This window comes from Dendrobium catenatum, unplaced genomic scaffold (genome assembly GCF_001605985.2).
Source record: "Dendrobium catenatum unplaced genomic scaffold, ASM160598v2 fragScaff_scaffold_188, whole genome shotgun sequence".
Classification (NCBI taxonomy): Eukaryota; Viridiplantae; Streptophyta; class Magnoliopsida; order Asparagales; family Orchidaceae; genus Dendrobium; species Dendrobium catenatum.
Window position 1 is genome coordinate 898740 of NW_021318650.1, and position 24047 is coordinate 922786.

The following is a 24047-nucleotide window of genomic DNA, read 5'->3' on the forward strand; positions in this document are numbered from 1 at the left end:
AAGAGAGAGAGAGATGGTAAGAAAGAGAAAGAAAGAGAGTGTGTTATATAGAGTTTCCTCCCTTGTTATGAGAGTGAAAAAGAGAGGGCCATGGAAGCATAGAATGGGAGAATAGTGAGAGACAAAGTGAAAGTAGAGAAAGAGGGAGGCAAGTGGGTCGAAATAGGGTTGATGGATTGTGATCGAACTGGAGTTTAAGTTCACCTATGGTTGTGGGTTCAGTGACCGAGGGGTTAGGCTTCACTCCAAACAACAACGAGATCATGCGGCAAGAAGGAGAAAAATGTAACTCACAACTACAACTAGTGATTGGAGAAGTACAACTAGTATTTGTAAATAAAGCGTTAGGCATGGTGGAGGTACAACAAGTGAGTTGTGGCGGTCCTTCAACAATGGCTAGGGAGAGGACGAAAGGATAGGTGAAGGCGTCAATGAGATTGTCGAAGATGCAGTTGAGCCCGGTATGAGCAAAGAGAAAAAGCGAGCGATTATGTGGGCCTTGCAAAAGGCTAATGCATAAACGAGAGAGAGATGAAAGAAGAGAGAGAGAAGAGAGAGAGAGGAGAGAAGAGAGAGAGATGAGAGAGACGGAGCCAGTGAGTGAGAGAGAGAGAGAAGAGAGAGAGAGAATTGGTGATTACCCTAAGGGTACGAGAGAGGGAGGCTGAGGAGTTACAGTATGTGCAACTTCGGGAGCAAAGATGAGAGAGAGATAAATGGGAGGTGGAGGATTGGAGTTGTGTGAATTAATTTGGGTCTTTTTTTTGTTTTGATTTCTAAAATGAAAGCACTGCATCACTAACAACACTTGTTTCAAGCTAGGATAATCGAGATTTTTTGGCCAAAGAAATGGAGATTTTTAAATATTTCTAATATTTTTACTTTTAAATAATAATAATAATATATAATTTTAATTTACATTAAAAGGAATGTTGTTTATATTTGTGCACAATTCTAATTTTTTGCATGCCAATTGAAATTCATTGCCGTCGCAATGCCATGAGGGTAAAATGTTATGTTCGCTTTTAAGCAAAAACAATCAAGAAATCATGAATGTCCTTCTACTAATTTTGGACCATTCTAAAAACATACCGATGCAAATCTGTTTTTGCAAGAATGAACTATGTTGAGTGTATTATTTAGTGTGATGCCTGCATCCATAATTTGCAAGACATCTTTGTTGTGTTTTGAGCGAAGTAATGCATGAGAGGGTCCTTTCTTTTGAATTTAGTGACTATTGTACTTACTGTCGCATTATGTTTGACGTATTTTTCATCATGTCGCAAACATTAGGTGTGATGGGAGGGTGTCCTACCATAGATGTCAGTGAGTGCAAAAGACACAAGACAAACGGCACGCGCTGGCCCACATTATGACATATATTTGCTTCAGATCGTAGCACATCAAAAATAGCACGCACTATTTGGCTATGCTTATGGGGCATGGGGATAAGGTGCAAACGGCGGCGCGCATGTGCTTGTAAACATGTTTTAAATTGAAAATATTAAATATTAATTAATTTTTTTAAGATTAATATATAAAATCACAAAATTAATATATATATCAATTAAAAAAATTATCAAAAACACTCTTAAAGGATTTTAACGTTTTTTGTAGGATTTTAAGATGTCAGTTTTGCTATTTGGGGGCAAAATCATGCTTAAGTATGTTTAAATCTGCTCAAATATTTGATGTAAGTTATTTAAGTAGCAATTAAATGTTTGTCATTTTATTGCTTGACAAAATTTATGATTAAATTTTACCATGTTTTTAGTTATTTAATTGTATTAATATTAATAAAAAATATATATATATATATATAATTATTTTATATTGTACGTTATATTTAAAATGGTATGTGTCATGCCATGCGCCATGCGTCATGGCTCCACAGAGAAATTTGTGCCGTGGAGCGCCATTCATCGTTGAAAAGTATGAGTGGTGCTTTGGTGTTTTCAATACTCTGGATGGATCGACATAGTACGTTTTATGGATAAACGATGCTGGAGTGATTTCGATCACATATATGGCATTTTGAACCAGCATGCAAGATGTAGTGCTAGTTCGCTATCATTCCCATCATGTTCACTCAAATTGATTATGAAAGAGATATAAAGGTCAACAAATGCACACTTCAACAAATTCGATATGCACCTAGAGTGAACCGTATTTGTTGTAAAAAGATTAACACCATGAATCTCCAAGAATTCTTCTAAGTGTCGTGTAAAAAATTTTGATGTCATGGGTTCCCTTAAAATGTTCTTAAATATCAACGCATGAGATGAACTAAATTGTGATGTGTAGAAATACTTGAGCTAAATGAGAAGATGTTGTGGGCTCGAAGCATTTACGATGATTTGTTCACATGATCATTCATGCTTCCATTATGGGAGCATGATTCCTCCATTAATATGGAGCCCACAAAAAGGATATTACTATTAAATGGAATGTGAAGAATTCAATCCATTATAGATCACAATTGATCAATTGAGCTAGAAGGTGTTGCACCATATTCGAGCCAACCTCCAATATTATGGAGTGGACTGGATAGTTAAAATTATTATGTCACCACCAATTACAGCCTGATTCGTTAGATTAGCCCAAAGATTCTCAGGTTGGGCAGCTTTCAAGCCCTTCTTACAAATATCTAACATGGGTTTCTTACATCTTGCAAGTACACAAGAACACTTGGAAAGAGACGGGAGTTAATGAAGTTGTGTGCGCCACCATTTTTATTCCCTCTTGGACTAGAAGTGTGTTTGATATTTGGTTGTCACTACAAGCGTGCCCCTCCTAACGAGGAGCTCGTCTATATGTGCATTTAATTTTTGAAGCATTTAGCTCAGGTACATTTTGTTCCCCTTCATCATTTTCACTTATCTTGCTTCCGTTTATCTTATACAATAATAATATTTATATAACATTTAAAGAAGTAAAATATCAATCTAAGATTTGTTGTACATACTCTTCAGCCAATGACATATGAAATAGGCGCACACAAGATCACAGTGAGGTTTTTGCAAGAGTTGATTTTTAGACTAGATCCTGAATTTCTTTACATCACATTGAATTTTTAGCTCATTTCAATTTGGATGATTTCGATTTGAAATGCTTGGAGGGGTACGCTAGGAGGTAAAGTTCTTTCTTCAACTCCTAAAGTCTCCCGCCATTATATAGACTAGAATCTCATTATCGGGAAGCAATTGACTTTGTGCATGACGAATTTGAGAGTCAAACTGTGGCCATGAGGCATCATCACTATAGGTCAGCAAGCATCACAACTGAGTTCAAGAGCTTCTCCTCCAAGATAAAGAATCTTCAAAAGGAGAATGTATTTGATGTCTTATAAGACAGAACTTCAAGCGGAGAATGATAGGCACACTCGAGTAAAAGGAAAAGAACATCGGGAAAAATTGGATGACAAAACTACATTGACTTGAGCTGAAGAGAAGTCACCGACTAATATCTTGTGTTTTCCTTGTTAATTCTTTCAATAAAAAAGAATTATTGTATGTTCTTCCTAAATTTCTTGTGTCGTTCTTTGCTTTTGCTGAAATTACATATACTTCCTATCAAATTAGTATCAGAGTTGTGTCCTGGGTTGAAATGCAAGTCTTCATCACTAATTTTGCTGTGTTTGATCCCCCTGTCTTGCTGATTTTTGTTGTTGGAAGATCAGATTCGCTGTTTTTTGTTCCTTTTATTGTTTGGAGCCTAGATCTAGTACTTATGGCAAAAATAAATGTAGAAGTGCTGGAAGGGGAGATCAGACAATTGAAATATGATTTTGAAGAAAAGGTTTTAGATTTCAAAAACTAATTTTCAACCAACCATGAGAATATTGATGAGAATTTTGTCATTATGGAGGAGATGATGAGAAAGATGCTAGAGTTCCAAATCAAAACGACGTCATCGGAGGCAGAGGGAGCCGCCAGCGGGCAAGGGAGTGGAGGAAACCCTTATCTGATAAGGAGAGGGGAAGATCAGGAGGTGGAAATGTTGGGGGGAAAAGAGGAGATGCCACTTTTGGAGCCGCTTCCAAGGAGGGGAAAGGGTGAAAACAACAACAACCCCACTACGTGGGGTCGGATACATGAATCTTTTTTCTCCATTGTGTCTGATAAAAAGTCAAATTCTCATTTTGATCTAATAAAGGTTATTTTTAATATTTTCTAACCAAGTCTTTTTAGGTCTACCTCTACCTTTCTTAACATAGGTTAAATCTAAAACATCTACTCTCCTAATCGTGGCATTAGAAGGCGGTTGTTTTATGTGACCAAACCATTTCAAGCGACTCCCTCTAATCTTATCTACCATTGGAGATACTCCAACCATTTAACTTAATATTATGCTTCTCGTTTAATGGCCAACATTCTGCGCCATAAAGTATTGAAAGTCTAACCACCATCTTATAAAATTTTCCCTTAAGTTTGAGTAGTACTTTTCTATCACACAACAAGCCCGATGCATTCCCCTACTTCATCCATCCAACTTGAATTCTTGGTGAAGTTGCAGAGTTTCGAAGGAGGAAAAGATGAGGAGAAGTTAGAAACACTGGACATGATTCATCGACCCCTACAGCAATATCAAGGAGTGTTCCAACTAGTTTAGGGGTTGCCTGCTCCGCTAGAATGAGAACATGCTATCATCTTGAAGGAAAGAGTCTCGTCTATCAATGTATGTCTATACAGTCATCACCAAATCTAGAACAAAGAGATTGAGAGATTAATCAAGGAGATGCTCAAGGATGGGATCGTTCGACCCAATATCAATCCATTTTCTAGTCCACTGCTATTATTCTTGTGCTTTAATAACGGTTTCCTTTGTTCCACCTTGAGAACAAAGTGCTCTTTGGGAGAGGAGTATTGATGGACTGATGGCTGAGCCGATGGCCCCACTAGGGTGGGTGAAAGGCAAGAAGAGAGGGGGAATTATCTAAGAAAATTTTAATTGCGATTAGAAGGAAATTAATTAGGGAAAAAAATCTAATTTGAATTTCAAATCTGAAATAAAATCATTTAGGAAAAGCCCAGGAGAGTTAGTATGCATTATGTAAGGAAGAATCTAAAGGAAATTGTTTAGGAAAGTTTTAATTACAATTGGGAGAGAGAGTTAATAAGTGAAAGAGATCTAATTTGAATTAAAATATGATCGAAAATTATTTAGGGAAAGGGAACTGATTTGAGAGGGAATTAGGGGAGCCTATTTAAGGTTAACTATAGTGTGATTTCAAATTATTCGTCAACTTCTCAGAGATGCTTTAACCTACTTTAAAAATTAGTCAATTACAACTAAAATGAAGTGTTATCTAGCTAATGACGATGGATTGATTGGTTCAATTATACACGTACCCCAGCAAATGGTCAAAATGCGATTGTAGGGTGCAATAAATTTGATGGTTAATGTATGGAGTAATATGGTGTTATCAAGAACTTAAGATTCATAATTTTATTTATATGATTGATGCAATATTTTATCATCGATGGTCAATAATATCTCATTCTTTTTATTTTAATAGGCATCTTGGATCCTGATTGTGTACGCCATAAAATCTTTCATGAATTTTGATTGTTCTTATCAGCTTCTTCGATCCTCAAACATTATAGCAACATTTGATCAAAAGATCTGCAGCAAAAAGTGTTGTTGACAAACACATACTACAATAGTATTCTTCCAAAATGGGCGGTTAATGATTCAGTTGTTGGTAATTTGCCTCCAGGATGCACAAATACGAATACAACAACCCGAACAAGATATGATACAAATATGGGACACATCAATTATTAAAAATATAAGACACAAATACAGATTGAACATAACATTATAATTTTTATAGCTTAAAAATAGGAAATGGAAATTAAATAAGCATAAAATTAAAAATAATAAAAATGGTAAGTTGTTTAATTATAATTTGTGATTAAAAAGATTATGATTAGAATGCCAACAATCAAGCGTCGATGTTCTTTTTTAATACATAAAAATTGAAATATAAGAAATTATATTTAAAAGAAGTTTTATTTATAAAATATTTAGAACATGTGCATCCAATTTTTAATATTATTTTAATTTACACATCTTCGCCATGTCTAACACATGTCAGAGGTATATTCGTGCTCAATACGTATTGGACACTGCATACTTTCTTAAAGAAAATCATCGGTCCATCATAGATTTGTCTTATTTGAAATAATTGATGAAAGTCTGTCTCCAATCATCTTGCGTTTCTATCATGAAGGTCACATGTTGCAATTCTAGAGCTTCTTCATATTTATACTCTTCTTGAGCATTCAAAGGCTCCTCTTGATGGCATTGCAAAATGACTGGTGGTGGAGAGTAAAGAAGAACTACAGTTGTGCAGACTTGAATTTGACGATCACTCTACCTATGCGTTTGTAGAATTACTGGTTGTAGCACTCAATGATTATTAACTCCAATCAATCGATAATCGTTGTTAATGGTCGATATTTCTTTGGCCAATTAAACTAAGGAAATTGTCTGGCTTTCAAAGCTCATGAGAGTCAGGTTAAGTTGATGTTCTAAAATTATTTCATGAGCTCAAGAATCTGCATATGGTAATAATTTGCTGATGGTAACAAGCTAGCTCAAGCATATTAATCTTGTATACGCCCGATACTTCAACAATGACAAGCTAGGAATCATTGAAGAAATGTGAATCGTTTGGATTCTTATTGAAACGACAATGTTGAGACATACCACTAAAGTTTTGAATATTAGTTTGAAGTTTAGTCAAACCGAAGGAATTATCTCATTAAACCTTCATGAAGCGTTACAAAGATGAAACCAATACGAGCTCATGTCTTTGGAAGGTTTAGTGGTTGGGTAAATTTGAACATTGATGTTCTGTCAAAATATAGTTTTCAAATGCCCAGTCTTTTATTTTTATGAATGAGAAAAAATTGCTCGCCAAGTAAATCATCATGGAGAAGTGAATCCATGTGACTAGGATGTGACAAGAAAATTTGCGAAGATCTGCCCTGTCATTATTTTTTTAGGAGCATAGATAATCTTACATTGCAAGAATATCATTGCACATCTGGCCAAGCCATTGTGATCAATGTTAGCGTCGTCATCAAGAACTTCAACAAATCATTTTTTATAGTAAAGCAATTTTATGAGAAGGTATGTAATGGTAAAGTTTTTGGGTGGGAAATATATCAAAAATAATGTATGCGTCTTATTTCTTCTTGGCCTCCTTTTTTTTTCATCACCAATGGCACCATCCTTAGTTACCAGAACTATTTTTCTCCATTGGCACCTTCTAATACGCCGCCTGCTTCTTACCCTAGGGTACCATTTCAATTTCCAAACAACAAGAGTAGAAAGGGAGGGAAGCGAGAGGGCTAGAAGGTAAAACAAGATGACTTGATTTTTTCAGCAAGAGAATTTAAAAAAAAAAAGACAATTTGGACATTTTATTTTCTAATAATGATTAGATTAATGAAAATAATAAAGTGATGTATTTTGTATATCACATGAACCCAAACAAAGGGTTTTTAAAACCTTTTTATAATGTGAAGCTCCCTTATACGTTAGAGAAAGGTGTACCTTTAAATTATTTGTAAAACAATAACATAGTAACAGAACAATATATGATGGCATAGCATGAGTATCAATTTTGGTATAGGATTTATGATGAGGACATACGGCCGTGAAAAGTTTATCAGATGAAGGGCCGGAGATCTACATCTACGATTGGATTACTTTATATCTATGCATTAATTTGTATTTGATTTATTATGTGTAATTTTTCGCTTTTACCCTCACTTGAGGGAGTAGATTTATGCGACCCCATGGGGAACTTTTGTCATTTGATGTTTTATTATATTTTGTCTATTTATAGGCCTCATCTCCCCTTTATTATGAATGAAAATTTCTACAGTTTATGTCTAGGTGTGTTTGAGAGCCTTGAGCTAGGTGAGGGCAAAGCAAAATCCACCAGCCGCAAGAAGTGTCCGGGCTCACAGTTTATGTCCTCCTCCACCCCCATTGAGCTTGTCGCCACTGTCATCTCCTCCCAAAGCTCCAACTAACCACCTCTTTTCTCCTCCTAGCGTTGACTATGCACAGACACTCCTTTCCACCTCCTTCATAGCAGCTGACCACCTCCTTGTTCCCATGGTCGAAACCATCATGACCCCCTCTTCCCTTTCCTTCCAAAATTTTAAATTGACCCTCTAACATTTTCCCAAATTAGCCTAAGCAATAATTTCAAAAAATCTGAAATTCAAATTTGAAATCTCCTAAAGCCTTAAAATCTTTTCCCAAATTGTCGGGTTATGTTTGTAAATATATCCCAATCAATCAATTTGAATATTAATTGGAGATCCCAATTAATTCCCCTTCCTAAATTAGCCTACGGTTAATTTTGGAAAATCTGAAATTCAAATTCGATATCTCCTAAAGCCTAAAATTTGGGTTATTTTGAAAATATAACACAATCAATCAATTTGAATATTAATTGGAAATCTCAATTAATTCCCCTTCCTAAATTAGCCAAGTGTTAATTTTGGAAAATCTAAAATTCAAATTCGAAATCTCTTAAAGCCTTGAAATCCTTTCCCAAATTGTTGGGTCATGTTTTGAAAGATATCCCAATCAATCAATTTGAATATTAATTGGACATCCCAATTAATTCCTGATGCATTCAATATCTATCAGCATATTTTTTTTATTCGAATGTTTTTAAATTTTTATTTTGGTCTTGTGTAATTTGGATATTTTATGTTTTATTTTGTTTACGCTATGATGGAAGACAACTTATGAACATGTTTAGGATTGGTGCTCTTAGGACATTTCACTCCTTTGGTTTGCTAGCTTTCTTTGATTTTTGGTCATTTGTTGTTGGGCTGAAATTCTCCTATTGGGCTTGGCCCATTTTCCCTTAGCTGCTTGGTGTTTTGTTATTTCGGCTGATGGGTTTTCTGGCTGTTCAGTTCCTGAGCTGGCTGTTGAATTTTTCCGGCTGTTCGGATCCTGAGCTGGCTATTGGTTTTCTGGATGTTTGGTTCCTGGCTGGTCGTGCCTCTCTCTTGGAAATTTTCCATGCTTTGGCCTCTTCCATTAGAGGCTTGGGGCGACACCTTTTGGGGGCTGTTTGTATTCTTTTTTCCTATTTATAGGGTGTTGTTTGCTGCTGTATAGAGGTTTTGAATTATCAAAAATTGTTTCTAAAACCTGAGGGTTTTCTCTTCCTAACCTGAGAGCTACTTCTTTCCCACCTATTTCCTCTTATAGTCTTCTATTTATTTCTTCTCTCTACAAGTACCTTTCCATTTTATCTTTCTACTCTACATAAAGTGTGAGTGGTGTTGTTGGCCGGTTTGTTGTTATTTGTCGGATGAGTGCCAACGGTCATTGGATAAAGATTGTTGTGGTGGACCCCTGGTTTGAATGTTCTTTAGAGCACCTAATTTTTCCTAATTATATGGATACATGCGAGGTGACCTTTAAGGTTGTTCTGAGGGTAGTGTTTTTATAATTTTGTCTTTTCTTTCTAAGTCCTCTTTTATGTTTCTTGCATCGGTTTGTTTCTTTGTCGGTGGTTTATCAACCTTTTTTTTTGGGTTGAGCTTTGATCCATTTGTCCCTAGTGTTCTCCTTCTTTGCTTTTGGATCTTAGATCCCATCAATTCCCCTTCTTGAATTAGCCTAGTGTTAATTTTGAGAATTTGAATTCAAATTTGAATTCTACTCCAAGCCTTGAATTCCTTTCCTAAATTGTTGTCCTATGTTTGAAAGGATATCCCCATCAGCAAATCTAAGTATTTAATGAATCAATTCCTTTTTCCTTAACTAGTAAGCAATAGCTGACAACTCCACTATGGCCCCAAATCAGCCCCCTAATCATTTAGTGCTTGTCGCCCCCCAATTTCATGCCAGGAACTTGTTGTTTTCCTCCCAAATCATCCCAAAGACGGCCTCCTGCTGCTGAAATACAGGATCAGCCTGTTTTCCATCCCCAGTACCAGTTGTTCTAGGATTTGGTGCCCACAAAGTTATTGTCCAAAATTTTCGGAGACATTAGCGTGCTATCCGGGTATGCAAGAGGGTTCGTACTGTTGTCCTTTCCACATAGGTAGCCAAACGACTCGTAGCTTAGTATCTTCTTCCGTGCGGGTATACTCCGCGCCCCCCCCCCCCCCCCCCCCCCCCCCCCCCCCCCCCCCCCCCTCCCCCCCCCCTTTTTTTTATTCCTCCCCAATCATGGCATCGTTTTATTATGAAAGCTTATCCGCTTAGTCCACACCAAGAGCGTTGTGTGAGTGGGCCTTTGTAGTGACTAATCTATTTGTTAACTTAGGGATTGTCTCTAAAACATCACATGAGCATGTATTAATTAATCTATTATTTAATGGTCCTCCCATTAGCATGTGATTGCTTTCGTAAACTTGATTTCCCCATTGCATGTTGAAGTCATTGCTTAAGTTCATTGTGAGTTAATAAATTGTTAAGCTCTGTTCAAACACGGATAATTTCCAAATCAACATCACTTGCATACATAGTTCTACATCAATTTCACCTGAGACCTTCATATTAACAGAAGTCTCGAGCATCAAGTATAATCTTGAAGGGAATCAAATGATATTAATCTAAAGATATTTAGGTTCTAAGATACATCCAAAAAAATTAAATAAAATATGCGCTCTATGCATTAAGAAAAAGCAGAAACATCAGCATACCAATATAAGATATAAAACAATAATAAGTTGATAAATCATTCTTACTTTTTGATAAACCTCTTCTTGCCAATCTGCACCATTATGTCCAGTCTGAGCTGTTGAATCCATTGATGCTGATGTAAGAAAATAAGGTTGTTAGAGATGATTAAAAGTTGCATAAATCTAAGTAATATGGAAAGGTTGTATCTTTTATTCAAAAAATAGAAAAGATACAGTATGTAATATTTCAAAATTATAAAAAAAGAGAAACAATATGTAATATTTCAAAATTATTGAAAAAAGAGAAACAGTATGTAATATTTCAAAATTATATAGAGCCCATACCCTTCACCTTGTTACCCACTGTTGAACAAAAGGAAGCATCACAAACCAAGCCTGTTTTTGCACCAAATAGCTAAAAAACATAATTATTATTATTTTTGTCATCATCATTAGCCATATCCTATCTATTTTGTGGTTGTTTACGAATCCTCCATCCATTTTTTGTCAAGTACCACAAGAGACATTAACTTTATAATCTCTATTGAAAGCATTTGGTCATATTTCCCTTGGTCTACATTTAGTCATCCAACTCTTCAACATTATTCTATCAAACAACTTTATTGGAGAAATTTCCATTCGCTATACATGCCCAAATTATGGTCATTTATTTTTATAACTTGCATAATCTCTAATATAATTAACTCCAATCCATTTACATCTAGTTTTACTAAGCATATATCTTACTATTGTCATTTTTTGCCATACTCAATTGACTATAAAATTTTTTGCCAACATTCAAATCCATATAGAAATACTGCCATTGCCAGGTCCCAAGTCCTGGATAAGAAAAGTGGATGGTTGCGTTAGGTAGCCGACAACCATCGTAAAACTTGTCGAATAATAATGACATTAATCTTTTAAGAAATTGTGTTAATGCTAGGGCGTCCCCTATAAGAGACGCGATGTATGACCTGAATACAGTGACAAGTGTGCAAGGGCCGCTGCACCAGCGCCCGGATGTAGTGTTAAATAAGCAATGGTTCCCACATCAAAGATGGATGTGGACAAAGAAGCTAGTCCATGAGACTAAAATTATGATAGGAACTTGAAACATAGGTTCCCTTTCAGGAAAATTAATAGAATTAATAGATATTATGATTCATAGGAAGATAAATATTTTGTACATTCAGGAAACTAAATGGGTTGGAGAGAAGGATAAGGAAATTGATAGTTTAGGATTTAAACTTTGATATTCAGGTAGGAGTCATACTAGAAATGGTGTATGTGTTATTATAGATAAGAGTTTGAAGGATAATGTTATAAAAATTAATAGGATTGAAGATAGAATTATAGCTTTAAAAATTATTGCTGATGATAAGATTATTAATATTAAAAGTGTTTATGCTCCTTAAGTAGGTTTGGATATGATTCTAAATTAAATTTTTAGAATGACTAGGAAGAATTATTACAAAAGATAACTCTTGAAGAAAGAGTTTTTATTGAAGGATATTTAAATGGACATGTTGATAGAGAAGTAGATGATTTTAAAAGCATTCATGGTGGTCATGGTTTTGAAACGACAAATAAAGGTGGAAAGACCATTTAGATTTTTGTTTAGCTTATGATTTTTCAATTGTTAATACAATATTTAAGAAAATGAATGAACATCTCATCACTTATAAAAATGGATATAATACAACCCATATTGACTATTTTCTTACAAGAAAATTAGATCGTTTAGATTGCAAAGATTATAAAATTATTCCGAGTGAAAATTTATGTACCCAACATCGATTATTAGTTTTGGACTTTAAGATAAAGGGGCATAAAATAAAAAATAAAGTAAAACGATATTCTAAGATTAGATGGGGGCTTTTAAAGAATATTAACAAAAATATTTTTGAGAGTAAGATTTTAGATCTTAAGATTTTATCTGTGCATGAGAATGCTAATGTTATGTGTGAAAAAGTGGCTAGTGATATTAAGAATATTGCAAAAGATGCTTGGAGTATCAGAGGAAAAAGCTCTTAATAGTAAAAATAGTTGGTGGTGGAATCCAAATGTGCAAGAAAAGATTAAAAATAAGAATATTTATTATAAAAATTGGTTTAATTTTAAAAATTCTGATAATTGGGAAAGATATAAAGAGGCTTATAAGGAATCTAAGAAAGCAATTTGCAATGCAAAGATCTTAGCTTTTAGTGATTTATAAAATAGATTAGATACTAAGGGGGGAGAAAGATATATATGTATAAGTTAGCCAAACAAAGAGATATTCAACAAAGGTGGGAAAGAAGAGTGAAATGTATTAAGGATAAAGATAAAAAAAATATTTTTCTTAGAAGATGATATTCAACAAAGGTGGATGAGATATTTTGCTAAACTTTTTAATGAAGATTGTGAAAATAAGATTGACTATAGTGACCTTAGCACCCTAAATGAAAATAAAGATTTATATTTTTATCGGCATATTAGTAAAACTGAAGTTAGAGAGGCTTTAAATAGAATGAAGGGTGGAAAAAGCTGTTGGACCTGATGATATTCCAATAGAGGTGTGGAAATGCTTTTTGCTGATGATATTTTTCTTGTTGATAAGACTAGAGAGAGAGTTGAAAGTAAACTTGAATTATGGAGGTCAACATTAGAGACTAAAGGTTTTCGCTTGAGTAGATCTAAAACGGAATATATGGAGTGTAATTTTAGTAGTAATAGACCTAATGAGGGGATTGTGACTTTGGGCGATCAAGTTATTAATAAGCGTAAACGTTTTAGATAACTTGGATCTATTGTTCAGAGTGATGGTGAAATAGATGGGGATATTATCAGTAGAATTCAAGTTGGATGGTTGAAGTGGAGGAATGCATCGGGCTTGTTGTGTGACAGAAAAGTACCCCTTAAACTTAAGGGAAAATTCTATAAGATGGTAGTGAGGCCTGCACTGCTTTATGGTGTTGAATGTTGGCCATTAAAAGAGAAGCATAATACTAAGTTAAGTTTGGCAGAGATGAGGATGCTCATGTGGATGAGTGGCTTTACCCTTAGAGATAGGATTTGAAATGAGCATATACGTGAAAAGGTTGGAGTAGCTCCAGTAGAAGATAAGATTAGAGAGAGTCGCATTAGATGGTTTGGTCATATAAAACGGCGGTCTTCCAATGACCCGGTTAGGAGAGTAGAGGTATTAGATTTGACTTATGTTAAGAAAGGTAGAGGCAAACCTAAAAAGACTTGGTTAGAAAATATTAGGAATGACCTTTCTTTATTAGATTTAAACGAGTATTTGACCTTTAATAGAACACAATGGAGAAAAATGATTCATATAGCCGACCCCACGTAGTGGGATAAAGGCTTCATGTTGTTGTTGTTGTATTCAAATCCATATAGCATCTCCAATCTACATATATTTTATAATCTTCAGAGTCTCTAATATAATCTCTTATCAAATATGACGCTTATCTTATATCTACAATCTATATCCTTACCCCTATCATCATTCTTTTGTTGATGGTCAAAGGTACTAAAACCTATGATAGCTAGATAATCATTTCATCATCCAATAAAACTGACCCATCATTTTGACCTTGTTATAATTAAAATGCATGTATCCAACATGTATTCTACCAATCTTTAAGACCCTTATATAAACATCATCAATTACTCTAACTTTTCTGTTAATAAAGAAAAGGCCCGCCCTCATCATGATAAACTACTTATCTTTAATATAAATCTCCATAATAAATACTAGAAGATATGAATTTAATAATGATTATTAATATAATTATTTTGTTATTAATAATTATTTAGAATTCCACATAACTTCTATTTCTAATGTAAATTATTACTTCATCATACAAATCTTCAAAAACTTCAACATATATTTGATGTATCTTCTCTCCTTATGATCACTAAATAAATTATTGTGATACTTGATCATATGTTCTTTTTTAATCAATAAAATAAAATCAAGATTCTTTCATGATTCTATGAAAATTTTCAATAATTACTTTAACATAAAAATCAACTTATCCAACAAGCACAAAATCATATAGATCGGGTCACCTCAGCTCCTCCTTGATTGAAGGTACCACCACCCAAATTCTTCTCTAAGAAAGTTAAACAAAGATAGAAGAATGCCATGACTTGGTTCAAACATCAATCGAACAAAGCTAGAAGACTATAAAAAAACGTGCTACCACATTGACCACTAGTTTTGTCAGGTTTTAGTGAGCTATTAGGTCTCACCAGTCCTCTAACTAAGTAGTATGCCTTATTACCTTCACATATTGGTTAATAGTCCAACAGGCAGGCAACATCCCACCTTATATCCCCTAAATAAGTCTATCTCTTTTGTTAAAATTATTTTCTAATTTGTCATTTTCATAGGTGAGAAGTCAAAATCAATATGGCATCCGTCCACAGATGGACTCCTTGAACAATAAGCAGGTGGGATACATTGCCTTTCCATAAGCTCGACGCCGGCTAAGTCAAAAACAGGTAGACTTCCTACTCTCCAATGCCCTAGCAGCAAGGTGGTGCCACCTCACTCAACATCATCTTTCAATACAAACTTTGAGTACATCGAGTCCTCTAACACTGGGGAAACCTTCTTAACACCCTAGTTCATTCCATCACCTCCACGTTGGGATACCTGGATTTGATCTTTGCAGATGACTTAGTGGGTTTGGTACAAACAACCCTAATCATCAACTTCCAATTTCAAAAAGAAATATTTCTCCCACCCTTGATGGGGTTGATGAAGACTAATGACTCAATGATTGATGAATGTTGGAATGTCAAACATAGGAAGTTACTGAGAACCATAGGAAATCATAAGAGAGAGATAACTTAGTTGGCTCCCAACTCGCATAGTTCAACATCAAGAGCCAAAGAACAACTAGAATGATGGCGAGGAGATCACAATCAGTTGTGTCTGAATGACACTAATCCATGTGAGAAGTTCCTATAAATCCTTGTTAAATGGAAGCAAGAAGCTACACTTGGAGTAGTGGACACCAAGAACTTGAATTTTGTTTACTATGCCTTCAACACGTCATAATTTAGAGTCAATGGCAATAAGCCTTATTCACGAAGTTATAGAAAGTCTTCCTCCCACCAATCTAACCTTGGAGTTGACGCCTGCCTCTGAGCTGGAAATCAAGGCTCAAAAGAACTTTAAAGACCAAGGGCATAAAGTAATAATTCTTGTGTAACACACCTAAATTTAAAAAGAAATTTTTGGTTAAAAGACATCACATCAAAAGTTAAATCATCATCTCATCCCCGTGAAAATAAGGACCATCATGACCATCGTGCCAGGTAAAATGTCATAATCAGCTTTTGTAGATTTTCTCAACTATGTAGTGTGGTCCCTGTCACTAGACAAAAGTCACAAAACCGTAACCGTCACCTTAATCTTCATCCTCATAAGTCAACGAGGAAACATCAGTTGCCTCTCTCATTGCCCCTTTAGCAATTTCCTCGCTAACCAAAGGCACCACATTCATCAGCCCTCTTTAACTTCAAGATTGATAGATCAACAGTCATTACTTTTTTGTAACAACTCTTCTGCTTTATGACTTATTACCCATCATCTTACTCAATATAACTCAATAACAAAAGCCCTGTCATTTAAAAAGAAACATCCAAATGCATGAATGGAAAGTCATAGCACAAGTACCATACAAAGACAACAAGAACACCATATAAACAAGTAAAATAATAATTTTAGACAACTCAACATATAATGAATTCAAAATTAGGCTTTATAAGTTAAATCCCTACAAAATGAACTCCAAATTATTCACTCCATAGTGTAGTTGCTAACCTTATAATGGAATGGCCAACCAAGAACTTTGACAAACTTGATGCAACTCTTCAGCGCCAAATTCAATTAGACCCTCCCTCGAAGAAACACATAATATGGGCGCTCCCTACCCTACCTCCATAGACTTCATCTAGTCAAATATCAAACATGACTCCAAGTCATATAATGGTAAGCAATCACAAGACTCGTAGATAGTTAAGGAGGGCCTAGTTGCATGTGTGTGTCAAGGATTTGTTACTAGAAAGAAGATCAAAATTATGCATGTGCTCAAGAAAAGTTTAGTCAACTGAGAGTTCATGACATAATAATTTTGGGTTCCTTGACTCATGAGTGGGCTAGTGATCACATAAAGCATAGAAGCTAAGGAGCAACTACAAAGAACTTGGGAAGGCGAGCAACGTCTGTGCAGAGGAATGCGGGAATTGCAGTGTTAGTCACATGCAAGTGTGATGGAACAGGCACCAAGCTAGGAGTTGAAAGGGATAAGCATATCATCAATCAATGAGAGTATGCTAGCTTGGGAGATCACAAGTGTGTATGCAAAGAAACAATGCGCTCAACAACGTGGTATTCCTAGGCAAGTACCAAAAGAAATAAGGAAGTGGACACTGTATAGCATGAAAGAGCTTGAAATGTTGTAGTAATGTAGCAGAGCTGCAAAATCGGTAGTTGCGATAATTTAAGGCAGGTTTATTGATGAGAGAGAGTGCGTGAGCCATATATTAGAAAAAGCACAATGACTCTCTAGAGATTAGAGCGAGGCCAAGAGAAAAAAAAAAGAGCAATAGTAAAAAAATGTGAGTATTTAATGAGATTTTAACAAAGGAGATAGCGTACAATTGTGAGAACATAGTAGTGGAGATCATACATGAAGGCTATTATGAGACATGGATATTGCGTGAGCATAATCATCATAAATGTTGGAGAGATGTGTAAGTTTTTAACACTAAGTTCTATGCATGTCATCAAGATAAATCCAAGTACGATTTAGCCTGCTTTAGCTAATAAGCCTTATCGAATTAATTATGGAAGATAATAACAAATTTATTAAATGAAATAGAGTACTTAAAATGTATGATTAAAACATAAGCTTAAGAATTAGAGATTGATTGGTTCTTGATTTAGTTTATTAAGCCTAACCTTAGCAATCAAATCAACATTGACTTCAATTTTCCCTCAATTTTTTGGGCAAACTTAATTAACATTAATATTAAGGGCAAACTATGCTCCTCCAACTAGGCCACCAAAATCATTATGGATCTAACTTTTCATATAGATCCTATATCTATGTGTAGGTCTGTCAGCCTCCAGAACTTAACCCCCAAATCTACAAAGATGACATCCATATTTGTAGCCACTCCTTCAATAATACTTGGGCCCTCAACTTAGAACAGGAAACAGCAAGTTGTCACATCCACCCTCAATGCCTCCATCTATGATGTTGTCTAAAGCTTCACAATGTTTCATCCCTAAGGTGGATGAATGATGCCTAGATCTTGCTCTTACATTGAACCCAATAGCTCCCTCGAGAAAAGAGCGACTGTTTAAGGTGATCCAAACGGGTAAAAAATTAGAGATGTTATTAGCACCTCCCTATAAGTCAAGATATCACGCTCATATCTTAATGCCTCTATTGATAACAACACCACCCGTTGGAAATTGACATAAAAAATGGATCGTTAGGACAATCTCAAGAAAATTGTGTATCATCATGCTTGTGTCAGATCCACGTCAAACTTTTGCTTCCCCAACGAGCAACCTTAACTATAGGATGAGTTGAATCTCATCAATGCTTTTGAAGTCTCCCCAATAATCTCAATGCCTCCTATCAATATGTGCATGAAGCCCATCAAAATTATTGACATTAGATTAAACATATTATTGCCCACTTCTGAGCCAACCAAAATAAAACATTTTAGTTACTTATCAAGAGACAATATGTGTTCTCATACCTAAACACTTATTACTAAAGAACAAAAAGAACTATGCATCTCTTTAGTTGATTATAATGACTTTTTAAGACAACCAAAAAGAATCATTCTCTTGGACATGAATAAATTAAGAGTTCGTAAAAGATCAAGAGAATATTGAAATTGAACTCAGGTAAAGAGGGGGCTCGTCTCCTAATACAAGATCTTCTCCCTTTGTCCGTTGAAACCCTCCAAGTTTACAGATGGACGACTAATGAAATGTACATTTCTCACATTTTCTAATGCATCCTTCCTTCAATTCATCATAGACATAAACTACAAAGTTGAAATACGTAAACCTCCATTATTCGCATAATTTCTCCTCCCTTATCCCTAAAGAGATGCATGTTCCCTTTCTTGAGCCACACAAACCACCTCTTGATAACAATCCTCACTCATGCAGGTTTCCTCCCTTTCCATTCCTCCTCCATCATCCCTAAAGAGATTCGGGAAGTAACAAGAATCAAAGACTCACTCTCTCCCTCATCTTTTTGGGCATCAAAACACCTTCCCAATGACAAACTTGTTTTCTTCATTCACATATTTGAACTTTACCTTTTGCATTAATCTATATAAAAATTTATGATTAAATTCATTTTCCTCTTATTAAATTTCTTTATATGTATGTATGTATATATATATATATATATATATATATATATATTTACATATTATAGTAGTTCATACATTTCTTCTGGAAATTAATTCCTCAAATGATCATGCAAACTAACTTGAAAGAGCATAAACACTAACCATATTCTTAGCATACTCAACTATAATTTCACCCTAAATACTTTTATATTTAAGTTATACCTATCCACATTCCACAACAATCCCTACCTCGTTCATTTATTAATCTTCCCAACATATAATGTTTCTAAGTATCTTTCAATTATTTCCCTTCTCTTTTTTTTTTCAAATATAAATTATTAAACCTTTTCTAATGGTTGAACAATTTTCTAACATTTCTATTTAAAGTCACCAAGTATTATATTATAAGTATAATCTTTTAGTTTAGGTTAATCCTTATTTAGTTTTTATTGTAATTGAGCTAAATTGTAATGTATCACTTATAAGTTAAATCCTAAACAACTTATGCCTACCGCTCCCCACATGCAGGATAAGTTATGGTGCTACTTGTAAATGACATCCTAAACAAATCTTACTCATCAACACAATTGAGATTGGAGGTTGAATGCTGTTTCTGGGGAACTCCTTAGCATTAGAAAAATATAATTAGAATTCATTAATTCAAATTATTCAATTTATGAATTTTGTATATAATTCATGAATTTGGTATGGAATTTTTAATAAGTAGTCTAATATCAATCTCAACCTTTTAAAACAAACTATTATCGGCAATGGTAAATCAGTCAGTGAAGCAAATTGATCAAACATTCTCATACAAAGAAAGAAAATAATTATCTCAAATTTGCCGGTTGATCTAAAAACCATTCAATGTTTTATGCTCTTTAAAAATAAATAGTTATATGTGAGGGATTCAAGGGATGTTTGTTCTAACACAACAAATGTGGCAATAAATACCTGCCATCTATTAGTTTTCTTGCATGACTTCTCAATTTCCCTTTCTAATTCCTCGTTTTCCCTGTTGGCTTTTAGTTTTCCTGTTGTTAGCCTTTCAATTTTCCCATATTTTGGCTGTTGGTTTTCCCCATGTTGGGTCTGTTTTTCCCTGTCGCTGGCCTTCCTTATGCTAGCTGTTTATTTTCCCATGTTGTTGTCCTGCTTTTTCCTATGCTAGATATTTATTTCTCTCATGTTGTTCTCCCATTTTTCCATATGTTGGTTGTTCGTGTGTGTTCCTTGTTGATTCCTATGATAAAGTGTTTTAATTTCTCATTAGTAAGTTGTTTTGGGTTTATTCTATTGGCTGATTTGGGTGGCTCGTTAAAGAGAGCATTTAATACTTTTTTTCTTTATCTTCTCCTATATAAGGTGGTTGATTTCCTTTGGAGAAAAATAGAGAATGAATTGTGAAGAATTTTTGGAAAGTGAAACATGCGGGTTTGTATAGCTTGCGAGCAATTTTCCTCTACCTCCCTATCTTCTAAAACTTTCTCTTAGACTTCTATCTTCTTCTTCTCTCCATAGTTCTCATTCCACATGTATCTTTCTTCTCGAAGCTTTGATTAGTCGTATGGTGTTATTGTGTCTTTTTTTATGTTTGAAGTTATAGGGTGTTGTGTTTTTTTATTTGAAGTTGTAAGGTGTGGTTCTGTTTGTTTAAGTTATTATGGGATATAATAGTATTGTCTTGTTCTATGTGTTTGTCTATGTTTTAAGGAAAGAAAGACTTTACTTTGAAATCCTAATGTTTTTTTAGATTGTATCAACAAAAATGAAGGAATCGTGTGTCAAATTCTTATAAAAATGCATCGCATGCAATGACTTACTGCTGGATGAGACTTCAGGAATCCCCCTTTGTGACTGCATGAATTGCTTCTGCTGCTCCAGTGCACTCTGAGGCTGAAGCAATGTGCCTGAAGAAATCCTTTGCTGTATCTCCCTTTGCATGCCACCATTTGATTGTTGTTGCATTGCCAATGGCTGCTGCAATTGTCCTTGAGGCTGAAATTGTGGCATCAAGTGCTGCTGTGATGACAGATGAAGTGTTTGTTGACCTTGTGGTTGCAACAGTGAGATAGAAGGTTGCTGCAACTGCTGTTGTGCCTGTGACATATTTTTAGACTGTTGAAGAAGCTGCATTGAACGTTGATGTGACTGCATATTCGAAATGTTCTGTACTGAACCAAGTAACTGTTGTTGCTGCTGGGATTGCGGTTGTTGCTGCTGCTGGAGACCCTGCATGTTAGTTTGCTGACCTAACTGCTGCTGATGCAAAGACAATGATTGCTGATTGAGTAACTGTTGAGACTGCTGCATGTTGATAAGATTATTTTGCTGGACGGGCAATCTTTGTTGTTGCTGCTTTATGTCAACTATACTGTTTTGCTGACCAAGTAATTGATTTTGTTGAATGTTTGACATGTTTGCTTGTTGTCCTATCAACTGTTGTTGCTGCTGCTGCTGCTGCTGGGTTTGCAAATTTGTTTGCTGGTGAAGAGAAGACTGTGGTTGCTGTGATTGTCTAGAAAACGCTTGCACATGTTGTGGGAGTAAGGGTGATACCGATTGTTGAATTGCGTTCAGCTGATTCTGTTGAAGGTCCGGCTGGGAAGCAGATTGAATGGATGTCGCTGGTGGCTGCTGAATAGAGGACTGGCCAGATGTTAGACCAGATGGCATTTGCATTGTGGACTGCTGAGAAGTTTGCAGTTGATTTGTTTGCAACAAAGATTGTTGTTGTTGTTGCTGCTGCATAGATCGTTGCAGAACTGCATTATTGTGTATCTTCTTCATTAATTGCGGTTGAAGCGAATTTTGGTATATAAGTGGATTTTGTGATTGTTGCTGCTGCCTTCCTTGCATATGCCTCGGCGCATTGGCATAAATATCTGCTGTTGTTCCCTGTGCTAAAGAATTATTTACAGAACTGTGTGAGATCCCTGGCATGTTTTGCATATTAGATGTATGACCAAAGTTTGTTATGGTTGACTGAGAAAGCCCCGTAATAGAAGGTGCTGCAGAAAGACTAGAAGAACCTTGCATGGAAGCAGGAGTGTTATTTTGCAGGTTTTGAGGTAAAAGCTGCTGCCTTCCTGAAGGTGGACCCACTAGAGGAATCTGTGGCAGTGGTTGTCCTTGACTGTTCACATGTGGTGGAATGGCTAGCGATCCTATTAAAGAGCAAAACATGCATAAAACACAATTTTGTGAGATGACTGTCAATATGGCAATAAAAAATTGCAACGACTTTATCAATAAAATTAACTCCTGCAAAAAAAAAATTTAAAAATAACGCATAGATATGTGTGAGATCCAACAAACAGAGAGACCACTATCCTCAACAGAACGCCAACAAAGGTGAGATCCAACAAACAGAGAGACCACTATCCTTACAGAAAGATAGAAGCTCTTATCCTCACACTTGAAAGAATGCCAGTTGTGTTTTAAAAACTTGACTTCTACACTCCCTTTCATGACAACCAATAAATTTGCTACACTTTCAAAAAAAAAAAAAAAGTTATAAGACTGCAATCATTCTATCATGGTACTTTCATGACAACCAATAAATTTGCTACGCTTTCAAAAAACATAAGTTGTAAGACTAGAATCATTCCATCATGGTATAAACAAGCACGAAAAACTGCATTTTCACTTTCTAAGATGGTTTCATTTTTCCGGAAAGCAAATTTTTCATTCAACCATTAAAAAAAAGCCCTTGGATTAATGAATTTTCACACATCATCATCAACTTTCATATGGATTGATGTAGATATTGAAAGCTTCTTCAAGTACAGCAAATCGCCACTGATCATGATAAATACAATTCTGCCCTTTAGCTCTTTTCTTTTTAGATTATTTTTCACTCACATTTTTTTCTCATCATATTAGAAAATTATAAATTCAGCAAGTCTAATAGTTGAATTTTACAAAATTTCTTGTCAACCACTTTTGGAATAACCATAAAAACACGCTATATGAAGTATAATGATTCAACAGCCATTAAAAAGAGGTCAAAATCAATACTTCTATGGGTCGGTACATTATAAAAACCATGCATAGACCATATAATCCACCATCAAAAGAAATGGGAGAACATAAAAATCAATAAAATGAAAACATGGCGGAAAACAACCCTGAAATGCATCTGTTTCTTAGAGTTTTATATAATTTGTATGAATTAAAAAGAAAGAAAGGCTTAAAGTTTAAATCAAATAGCCCTCAGTTAGTCAGAACATAAGCGCTTCATTTGATTATCAAGTGGCAATAGGGTAAGCTCCACAACCACAAAATTAGTACATAATTAAATTTACAGAAAAATCTCAATATAGTATCCAGACTATTGGTGCATGAATGATTTTGTCTCAAAGTAACATGTTGCCCAATATACTCCCTCGATCATAGAGAATTAATCCAAAATAGTCCCTCAAGTTGTAATTGTAATATCAAATTGATCCCAATTTAATCCCAAAGGGACTATTTGGATCAATTTTCTATAGTCGAGCCACAAAATTGGAGCAACGTTATACTCTGCGACTAAAATGACCATATATGAATAGTCGGGGGACTAATTTGAAATTTAACACTTATCTTGAATAAATTAACAGTGAAAATGATCTTCACTTTAAAAACAAAGAATTCCAAAATCACTAGTTGTTCTAATAAAACATAAAACATTTTAAAACATGATAAACAATTTTATATCATTATCCGATCCATAAACAATACCATAAATTAAGGGTATTTTGAATCATCACGAATAACAAATATGCAAGTTTTTAAGGAAGCGGTAAAAAGCCAATACAAATCATATAAGCTGAAACAAAAATTTCATTTATAATGCTTCTAGTAGTAGACAAAAAAAAAACCGAGTTTATCATTCATTATTGGGAAATTTATCTTAAAATTTTGTTACCTGTGTCTGTAGAATTTTGGTTAACGCCAGGCTGAGGGTTCATTGGAGCATTTTGTTGGGTCTTTGTCTCC

General features: G+C 34.9%; 1 protein-coding gene across 1 annotated transcript in view; it reads right to left on the reverse strand.

Annotated features, from left to right (window-relative positions):
• Positions 1-24047, reverse strand: part of LOC110100489 (mediator of RNA polymerase II transcription subunit 15a-like) — an 82203-nt gene that overhangs the window by 17928 nt on the left and 40228 nt on the right. Inside the window, exons 4-5 of the mRNA XM_020828019.2 lie at positions 20891-22234; positions 10746-10813 (exon numbers count right to left, since the gene is read on the reverse strand). Coding sequence (XP_020683678.2) covers positions 10746-10813; positions 20891-22234 — 1412 coding nt within the window. The remainder of the gene's footprint in view (positions 1-10745; positions 10814-20890; positions 22235-24047) is intronic.